This window comes from Aplidium turbinatum, chromosome 14, assembly GCF_918807975.1.
Source record: "Aplidium turbinatum chromosome 14, kaAplTurb1.1, whole genome shotgun sequence".
NCBI lineage: Eukaryota > Metazoa > Chordata > Ascidiacea > Aplousobranchia > Polyclinidae > Aplidium > Aplidium turbinatum.
In genome coordinates, this window is record NC_137485.1 from 14,618,695 (window position 1) to 14,629,787 (window position 11,093).

General features: G+C 35.1%; 1 protein-coding gene across 1 annotated transcript; it reads left to right on the plus strand.

Annotated features, from left to right (window-relative positions):
- The first annotated feature begins 4,007 nt into the window (after nt 1-4,007).
- Nucleotides 4,008-9,721, plus strand: LOC145783352 (uncharacterized). Its single transcript, XM_082595202.1, has 6 exons — nt 4,008-4,248; nt 5,105-5,372; nt 5,866-6,047; nt 7,787-7,936; nt 8,129-8,373; nt 9,061-9,721. The coding sequence occupies exons 1-6, from the start codon at nt 4,044-4,046 to the stop codon at nt 9,157-9,159; spliced, it is 1,149 nt and encodes a 382-aa protein (XP_082451328.1). The 5' UTR covers nt 4,008-4,043; the 3' UTR covers nt 9,160-9,721.
- Nucleotides 9,722-11,093: the final 1,372 nt, after the last annotated feature.

Genomic DNA, 11,093 nt, shown 5'->3' on the forward strand with positions numbered 1-11,093 from the left:
AAATCTATTCAGTGATATGAGAGTCAAAAATGTATTATTGTGACCAAAGTCAGTGTCTTTATTTGTCCTGTAAATTTTAGATACAATTGTGCAGTCATGTGCAACCATTTTTACTAGCGAGCCAAGTACGAAATTCGAGTGATGACGGGGGCCACATTAACCTTTTTTAAAAGAAAATGTAGAGTAGGTTAATTTTTTTATGAAAGTAGGTTATTGCGTAAAAAGTAGCAAGTAAATCTGAGAAAATTAGCCTTATATACGCAGGTCAAAAGAAATTGGTGGTTTTTAGCAAATTCAAAAATGATTTCTGAAACAAAAATTTCACGAAAAAAAGGTAATCTATAGCGACGTGCACGTCTAGACAAATGAACAAGCTGCAGGTCTTTGCCTTCAGAGAAGGTTTTATGCACGCCTTGCTTTGTCATGACATTTTTAGTTTTCAAAGACCTGAAAACTTTCTTAAAACGGTGGTGTCATGCTCTCTGCACTGCAATAGCAATACTGTAATAATAATCATAATGTTATTGTTTTATTAATAATCGTTCTACAACAGCTAAAATCTTTTAGCGACAGAGCTCATTTTAAATTTTATATCAGGGTTACGATGTCATCATATTGTTACCCGACTTATTCTCGCAGCGATATGCAAGAAGAAACATTATCGGTACCATTTTTAAAGTTTTTGTATCATGCTTAATTAGTGTTTGCAAATTTACAATTTTGCTTGCAGCCATAATGTCAACCAGACAACCACGTCAATGTAGAAGTTTCTACCTCTCTTTTGCCTGGCTTTGCCAAAAAACTTTTTCAGGGCTTTGTCGGCGAATATAGCAGGAAGAACATAGTCAAAGTCTTCATAGTAACCAATTATATAGATGCAGTAGGTACACAATATCATGTTTCGTCACAGACTGCTTTTAAATAGTTTTGCTTTACGAGTTAAACGCAAATGACCACAAATGGGAACAAATGACCAGAATTCAGTAACTTGACCTTAAAATATAATATTTTGACCTTGAAAATGACTTCAGATGTTGTTGAAAGTAACACCATTGAACTCATCATCCTCAAAAACCTTAATCTAGATTCCAAGATTGTGCCTGGCTTTTCTAGAAGTCATTTTAGCCCAAGACTCAAGTTAATCCTTCAGGCTCAAGTTACAAACCCCGAACATGGAAGGTTCCAGTCCTTCTCAGATGTTATTGAAAGTAACTCCATTAACTCACCATCCTCAAAAACATCAATATGGATTCCAAGATTGTGTCTAGCTTTTCTAGAAGTTATTTCAGCCTAGAAATCAAGTTAATCCTTCAGACTCAAGTTACAAACCTTGAACATTTGGGAGATTTCAGTCCTTAACTAAAGGAGTCTATGGTTTGACTGGACCTGCAATCGATCTTAGATCTACCAGCACTAGAGGCGAATGCTAAATCATTCGGCCACTGAGCTGGTCAGCAATACTGTGACGTATTTTCACCTGGGATTTAATGAGCTCACTTAGCCTATACTCACTATACTCCCGGTTTTCACGCAACCATTATCATGAAAACAAGAAAAATTTGGAAAATAGTAGAATATTAACAAAAGTAAAACATTGTCAATTTCATTCTCAAAATCAAGCTCAAAAACTAAAAAAGCTAGTTGAAAAAAACAAGTAACCCGCAAATCTGAAAAAATGCCAACTCAAAAAATACAAGCCCAAGGTTACGGAAAAACCACAAGATTGGCCACGCTGTTCCACACACTTCTAAGTGCTAAATTTGCATTGTATAATTGCAAGGCAGCAATATTGTATCATAAAACTTCCAAACAATATTACAGTACGTAGAGCGCGGAAATTTACTCTTGATGTCAACATTATGTGCAACTTACAAAGTTTTTACGATTTATTGCTCGCCTCCGTCAATCCGATTCCACGCCAATGCTGGAAACAATAAAATATAATTTGTGATAGCTACTAAGCTTATGCAGAATACAATTTCAGTATTATTCTGAGTACTATGCGGCCGCGCAGAACAACATGGCTGGCCCTGGCCGCACTGCTGCCCGCAGGCCGCCAGTTGCACATGTCTGCAGTAGTGTGTCTCTTCGCGTGACAAAATAATTGATACTTTACAAGAAGGTAATATTTCTTAGAGCCAAAGCATTATATCTCCCGACTTTTCAATTGGCAATCTGTGGATTCAATGTTGATAAAAATAGCTCAGCAAGCATTTTATTTCGTACCTTAGAAAAATGGTATTCACCTTAGCCTATCGTTATAGAGTGTGCGCCAGCGGATTTTGCAGTTACCGTTGATATAATTATCTGCGTTAGTTTTAAAAATAAATAGTGTAAATTTTGATGACATCCACAAAAAGCACTGTTTTACGTCATGCAACCAAAAACTTCCCGCCTAAAGGAATAACAACTAATGTCCAATTTGAGGTTGGCGCGTCATCTCTAATTAGAAGTAGGTTATAAGCACTTGAAGTTCTGCAAGACAGGTTTATTTACTTTGCGCTGATGTGTTACTGACAGATATTGAATATAAGGGTTTCAAAAACTGTAGTATGTGCGACAGCACAAAGAAAGATATATTTTCTTGTGATTAGACAATGAGGAGTAGAAATTGTGTTTGTGAAGGAAGGTTTGTAATGGTATAAACCTAAAAGCTACTTTATGGTATTGTCGTAGTTGCAGCACGTTGAAAATCGGCTGTGGAATTTGAAACGATGTTACCAGCAAGTAAATAATTCCGGTTATTGAGGCACATCTATGCCGGTCCATCTCCAACATAATGTGATATTTTCAAAGAACTTATTTTAGACAAACTATTTCAAATGATTTTTACTGTAGAAAAAAAGAGGATATACTCTATGAACCTCAAAATCAGTCATAAATAGAATGACTCAGCTACACGATTGAGACAAAACAACGTTCCTTTTAAACATTGATTTTATAGAAAAATGTGTTAAACTTGAGCTTTCTCCTTAACGTCGCAGGCTTAACTCTTAGCTTGACGAATTTAGAGTTGAAAGTCTATTTTATGACTATCTCTTGCTTGACTAAAACTAATGCTACTGTTTCTTAAAACCTTTAAGATATTCCAACATTCCACTTTACCCCAGTTTCTCAACGCATTGCAGATATTTCAGTAAATGTTTGTTGAGAATATTCCTGCTAAATACCAGAAATGTTGCATTGGCCTCAATCTTTACAATCTGCTTCTACAGTATGTGACGATGCAGCTCACAGCACTTTTTTAGATTTTGATTGAATTATTCTTTATCGAATATGCTTAAAAATATAATACGGCAATGAGGTATTGAGGATTGAGTAGAGTAGTCTAAAAACTAAATCTTTTGCAAATCTTTACATTGAACTAAAACTCGAATCTAAAAAAAATTATAGTAGGCTGATTCGTTTATGATGATAGGCCTACATTTCATATTATTAGAAAGTGTAGGTTGCTATAGACGTAAGTATAGATGCCATTGTAATTTCTTTTGTATAATTTGTGCTGCTGCAGTACATGAATTTTGCTGTCCACCATAATGTGTTGGGTTATGTTCAGCCTACTACCTTGTGGCTTCAATAATAATTTATTTTTAAAATTGATAATGGGTATGCAAAAGTCGAATACAACAATAATAATTTTTTGATTCTTGAAAAATCGAAATTAAAATTGTTTTAAAAAGGTCGAAGACCAAGCATGTTGTGAGATGCACTTACAGTAATTAACATTCGTTTCTTGAAAACCCAATGGAAAAAGTGTATGATAACACTTTAAGGAGTTTTCACGGAATTTATTTAGTAACAACAATATGACAATGTTAATTCAACAGAACACATTCTGCAGTTAGGCCTATAGCAGAAAAAATATCGCGTTCATTTGCAAATCATACGTTGAATTCAACAATCAACATGCTTTGCTTTTAGCATGACAGCTGGATGAGCTTTATTTGCAAAGTTTCATTGGTTGAAAATATTTATCGTGGCACTAAGGCAAGCTATGTTACAGATCTTAGACTATTATCTACTTATTTTGTTGAAAAAGCGCCATGTTTTATGCCTGGCGTCTTTTTCACCACTGCCTGGTGTTGACAATGTTTGAATGGTCAGTTAACGGCTTTCCGGAAGGTCCTCCTATCAGCCCAAACACCTGTCAAGATCTCGCACCTGCAGGACATTTTGCAGACTCCATGTTACTTAACTATACAATCGAAACTTCAAAAGATTGGTTTTATCCGGACGAAGTTATAAACAGTAAGAATGCATTGGGGAAATAGCCTACTACAACGTGCAAGTTTTGTGCTGGGAATCTCGAAATGGTCTGGATTTAAACATTTTGACGAAAAAACATCGTTTGAGCTTGCCAGATAAAAATTGATTCACTTTCAAAAGTACTTTCTTTGGATTTATAAATTACAGTAATGGTCAATCTTTGTCACAATAATCTATTAATTGACTGCCTGCAGATGGATACTGTTTTTTTTTTTTTTTTTTTTTTGACAGCAGGGTTTATTGACCTTCAATTTTTGACGTTCGTTAACAAATTTTCGAGGATGCGCTCTATGCAAATGAACACATTAAATCAGTGAGCACAAAAATCTGAATGGTGTTTTAGCTGTTCTAGTTTGGTTGCCCACAAAATTAATTGTCAGTAGTAACCAAGCCAGAAAGTTAGTCCGTTTTTACATTGTTTCAGCATCCGTAGACATTGAATAACGCAAAAAATGAATTGTTGGCTGGAAAATGTTGATGCAGTAGAGTAGAATATTGGTTACCTAATATATAGTTAATAGGCCTATCTTTTTTCTGTATATTAACGAAACAACTTTGTTATAGGGTACGTACTATTTAACATTAGCTTTTTTTTACATATTTGGAAAAGGTCACAGTTTTTGCTTTTTGAGCTTTGATTTGTGCCGTTAATCCTGAATGATGTCAAAATTTAAATCTTAAGAAATTACTATTTTTTTACTATGAACATATAACCAAGAATATGATAGGCTTACATGTTTTGAAAGTATCTTTACAATAGCCTATTACCTCAGCTGTGTAACATTTTGTAGGCTTGTGATTATTTAAGCATTTTAAACAAGATATATTTTTCTTTCAGTTTCCATATCCACATCCGGGAACGAAGTATTACTCATAAAAGGACTGATGATGCAAGTAAGAGATTCTGATGATGCTTTCACGGGATCGTTTGCAGAGCCGGAAGCAGGGAGTGGCTACAAATTAATGAGATGTGAAAATCTATCTGGGTTTAGTGACCGACCTGCAGGAAGCACTGTATCCCATAACAACCGTTTAGACAAGAACGTGGCCAGCTTCCAGTGGACCGCACCCTCTTCTTGTGGGACATCTAGTGATTACCATGTTTTGTAAGTACAAGCAGAAGTGTCTAAAAGCATGAGAGCAAATTCGTTGAAGCGCCTTGTCAATCTAATCGAAAACTGATGTACAAAATGGAGACACCAAACTCATGTTCAGCAAACGCTTCGACAACTAAACTGTTTTCATCATCAGTGCTGCTATAAAAGTTAAAAGTCTAAAAGCATTTTTTTTTAAATTTTGTGTCGCTGCATCTGCAAAAAAAAGTTAAACGGTTTTAGAAGCTGCAATTTTCCAAAATTTACCAACTTAAAAACTTATACATTTGCTTGTCATTGACATCTTATGTGGTCAAGCATTTCTTAAAAAACAGAAAAAAATGTAAATCTCTCTGCCTTTTTTTTTAACATTCATTCAAACTTTAAAGCTTTAACTCTGCTCAAACGTAAATTTTAAGTTGTTCTTTTATATCTATAGGCCTACAGGCTGCTGAAATAACCTTTCGATTCAAACAAGTGTACAAAAATATTTTTTGTTATTTAGAGCAACAATTGTAAGAAGCTTCATAATCTTTCAAGCTGATATAACCAAGCCACTGAAGTGCAGGAATCGCCCAACGGAAACAACAGAGCCTGAAGGGTCCGGTGTTGCCGGTATGGAGCTTGAAGAAGAACCGAGGAATCCTTGTCTCTTTTCCAACGTCACATTCCTCCCTCCTGACAACAGTACGTGAGCAAGTTGTTTGAACGTTGCTCAAATGTGTTTGGTTTTGTGCCATCTCTTCTCGCGGCTCCACATGACTTATTGCTGCTGCTGTGCTTCTGACAAATGAAAAAAAAAACTGCTTCCAATTGTGCACCTTTGATAACATTTCTTGTAAATGTCATATAAAGCAACAAAGGCTACATGCATAATAGCTATGATGCTTCATAAAGTTTACCGTTTAATTTTTTAAATGTCGCCGAAAGGCGTACCCAGAATTGCTAAATGTTTTTGGGTTCAACATAGAGGACAAGATAGGTTTAAAATAAGGGTCTTCACCTCTTTGCTATGTCTATTATACATGTTGAAATTCAAGAAAACACATATTGCAAAGAATAATAGTGCTTAAAAATAAATACCACTACAGTGGACTATTATTGTCAGCAACATATCCGAGAACTAATTGTATTATTCATATCTAACGATATTTTATTTAATCTCAATAAAGTCTGTTTGTAAATAACAACAAAATTTAGTGTAAACGTAATGTTAAATAAAATAAACGATCAAAGCATAATGTATGTAGCAGATATAATCGATATACGTCTTGTTTTGGTCTTTAAACGCAGTTCAAAATGTTTTTCACAGTAGGTGTCTAAATCGAGATAACCCGCATGCATCTTACTACGTTATAGACAACCGAAGTGTCAGCACTTGATTTACGCTGTTGCGTTATTTACTCATTGGGTAGCGTCAGACTGTCTACAATTAATGTATATAAGAAATGCAAAAGTTTAAGTTGAAAAATCGAAGTCGGTATCGCCGTTATGCTAGTGTTTACAGAGATGCATGTAGGTTTAAATGTAAGTCGAAAAATGAGATCATTGCAATTTCCAAAGCTAAACCTATAAAAATAGTAATGATAAAATTGGGAGAAAATTACCCCTTTTCTACCTTTTTTACAATAATGGAATATTTTCCTTATTTTTAATAATATTGTCATACACACAGTGGGTGGCCTTCTAAAACAGTGATGGCATAGTTAAATAAGTTTAGTTCTTAAAACTTGCAAAAGCTTTTAAAAGTTTACTTTTAAGAAAAAAGGTGGTTGACACAGATTGAACTGTTACAAAAGTTTTTGCTCAGTTATCATTGACAGTTGTTTCAGCTTGGTATCAAATTAACTATTAGTTTGAGCCAAGTTAAAGTTGCGCTTGGGCATAAGCTTTAACCGATAAGGGTAACCCAGTTTGCTACGTGGTTTACGTGTAGACAGATAAAATTATGAAAAACAACAGCGTTTATAGCCTACTGTTGATAAAAAGATTGCTGTTGTATAAAAATACCAATTTTTCTAAATCCCGGTACTTTTAGAAATTCACCTGGCATTTTTATTTGCATAACTTCGCAAATAGTTTGCTCATATTTAGCTTATATAAATTCGTGTGATGTGTAGTTTCCTTGTCAAGTTGCTACACTAATCAATAAAGAAATCTCAATTTTGCATTATTTTTAATTTTTCAAAAACAACAAATTTTGTCTATGTTACCCCACCAAGAATACAATCATTCCCACAAGTCGATGTGTCCACGTAAATTGTAATCGGTGCCCACTTAGGGTTGCCAAATGAGTAATAACGTCACTTTATAGAAACTTAAAACATTGCTTAAGTACAAGAAAGTGGATGTGATAAAAACAAAAAGTGTAGCCTAATAAAATAAGTGTGATGGTACGCAGGTCAGATAACTTCATTGTATTTCAGAGTACACAACAAGCTTTGAAACAAAAGGCAGTATCAACGGTTGGATAAATAAAGGTTGGACACCGGATTTAACCCCAAGTGGGAGAAAATGGCAACGAAAATCCGGAAGAACTTTTTCCCGGGGAACTGGTCCGAACAGTGCAGCTGATGGTAAATACAACTATGATCAAAAGAAAGGTTTAGTAATAATACGTTTAAAAATAATAATAATAATACGTTTAATAATAATACTTTAAACAAGATAAATATAAATAAGTTACCATCAAAATAGACAATAATGATCCATAGTGCATACAGTTTAATAAGAATAACAACCTACTAGTGCCTCTTTTCATGTTTCAGGAAGATACTATATGTACTATGAAACAAGCTTTCCAGCTTCCACTGGTGACATTGTTGCCTTGGAGTCAGAGAAGGATTTGCGTGGTTGCTTTTGTCTTAAGTTGAAGCATAATCACAACGTGGCAAATGGATTAGAGCATGAATTTCGCATCACTGTAGGAGATGAGGAGAAATATAAAACGAAAACAAGAAGGAAGGACTGGAATATGCTCAGCATCCAAGTGGATTCTCAAGACTTTGTTCAGGTAAAATTGTAATATGGATCAGCTTATTTACGTTGAAACGATGTGAAATAATGTTTTCATCATACGAGGGTTGGCCGTCAATTGTTTCCACGCGTTATTTTCTTCCGCCGTTCTTTTCGCTCCTCCGATGCTTGCTAAGTCAGCCCACTGTTATACATCATCTCCCCAAGTTCGTCTCTTTCTTCTCATCATCTCTCCAAGTTCGTCTCTTTCTTCTCATCATCTCTCCAAGTTCGTCTGCATTTCTTTCCTTCCACTATACCTTCGATAACCAATTGATGTAGCTGTCTTCAGTTGGTCAACAATAAACACTAAACTGTTAAGTTCTGTCAAACAAAAAGTAGGCTTGAAAAAGCTTCGCCCTTGCTTTTAAAAACATCATGTTATTCCACTGTTCTTTTTCTTGTTCACTTTCGTTTCTTGACTTCTTTAACAAAAGCTTAAAGGTTATTTTTTATTTTGCGTTTAAAAAGGATTGGCATCCGTTGATTAAAATACCTCTTACCTCTCAGAAAGTAAAGTATTCCTACAAATCAGAGACATACCCATTACCAAGTATATGGAACTAAACTCAATACTACGAATTCCAAATACATTTGTTTGGAATTGGACTTTTGCAATTTAAGCAAACAGAAAATGTAAATCTTGCCATGATGCGGTATATTAAAAGTACTTGTTTTGTTTAAGATACGTATTCTTGGAACCAAAGGAATAAATTTCAGAGGAGACATGGCAATCGACGATATCGAATTGGAAGAAGGATGGTGCACAGAAGAAGAAAGTTAAACGATAACGTTTAACCTACAAGAAATAAAATTGACGAAACAAACCATTTTTGCCAATCTTACCTAGGCTAAAAATAAATCAATAAACAAATAAAGAAAATTTGATATTTTTAACGAAATGAAACCAATCGCGTAGATGCACTTTAATTTTTTGCTGTGTTTCGTTTGAATGCTCAAAATGATTTTATCTTAGCATCACAAATTGTGTAATCGCCATACTTCTGTTGAAACAACCTTGTTGTCCATTGCTTTTAGTGCTTTGGAACCCAGTTTGCATCACGTTTTAGATGCTTTTATACTGGAAAGTTTTGGACTTAGAGAATACACATAGCCTATTATACATACAGTAAACAATTATTTTATTGATTCCAGTTTTGCATCTGGTATTAAAAAATTCAGATTAAATTCAAACGGGAGAAAAATCATTTGGTAATTTGTCAACCTTTATTTTACCACGTATTGTTTCAATTGTCGGATTTTAGTAAATTTTAGATATTTTGTTATTGTTGTGATAAAAAGCTGTTTTGAGAAGTTTTAATAACATGACTCTAACGGAAGTTGCATCACGTCTCTTTTGTGGAACATTTGCAGTTCACCGTAAAAATTGTTCAGCTTTTTACTCAACTCACTTGGAACTACGTCTCTCTGGTTAAAGTTACAGAAGCGCTCAAACAGTTGGAAAAACACGTTTGTTTTTTATTACGCACTGACGATTGTGATAATCTGTGAAGCAAGCTCTCTCACGCTCCCATTGAGACAGATATTGCACTTTGCGGGCATAGGCTACTGTACTTCCTGTATTATTTTACGCATGCTGCATAGATCATGGGTATCTGCAGTCCTAGGATGTAGTGTAGGCCTTCATAGGGTAGGCTACACCTTGTGGTAGTTCAGCAGCAGCACTACTTGCTCTTGTGCCGTGACTCTTGATTGTTCAGCAAGCATAGAATTACTTGTTTTCAAAAATCCAGATGCGTGGTTTTTCGGTCTTCAAGCTTGCAATCAATCCTCCAACAAGACAATGACACTCAAGCCGTGTGGTTGAAATGTGTTTTTTCAATCAGTATGTAGTTAAACGAACTTGCTCGTAATTACATCACGATGTCTTCTATTAGTACCTTGCCCGTTTCTCTTTTGTTTCACCTGCCTGCTCATTTGAAGCAGGGGACCAACTAAAAAGTGTTTTTTTTGTTTTGTTTAGATTATATTACAACAATAAAACTCCAGGATTGATTTTTAATTTTATATGATTTAAACAAATTATAATAGTGCAGTTCAGATATTAGCTGCTAATGAACGAACCATAAGTGAAAATCAGCATGGAGGCTAAAAACAAGTTTTGCTTTCCGAGCCGCCCCTTCTCCCGCTCCACTGGTTTCTTGATATCCAGGCAGTGGCTCCGAGAGGGGGGGGGGGGAAGTCGGGCTACTTTCCCCCCTAGCATAACATTGCAAAGGAAAAACGAGTAGTTTTTCGTTTTGTCACTTTTGAGGGGGGCCCATTTTTACTACTAAAATAAAAATTTATCAACCTAAAAGTAAACAAACTTTTGAATGAAATGTGTAGTTACAACTTTACAAGTCGATCATTGTTATGTTATTCTAACTTGAAAACTAGTGCTGTTTTGGCTAAGGGTGTATTATGTTTGCTTGACCAACTGTACCTTGACATGAAAAACTGCGTTTGCCAGGCATATGATAATGGATCCAACATATTTGGAAAAGTGTCCAAGCAAGATTGAAGAAAGGAAACCCTTCTTGCTTATTTTCTGCTTATGGATGTCATTGCTTAAATGCACTATAGAGTTGGAGTTCATGGTGTGCAGTGTTGTCCAAATCTTATATCATTTTTGATCGACTAAGCTTATGTCATTTTCAATTGCAGCCAAGTCAGATTGGAAATTCTAAAGAAAGCTATAGCCTACTATTTCCAAGC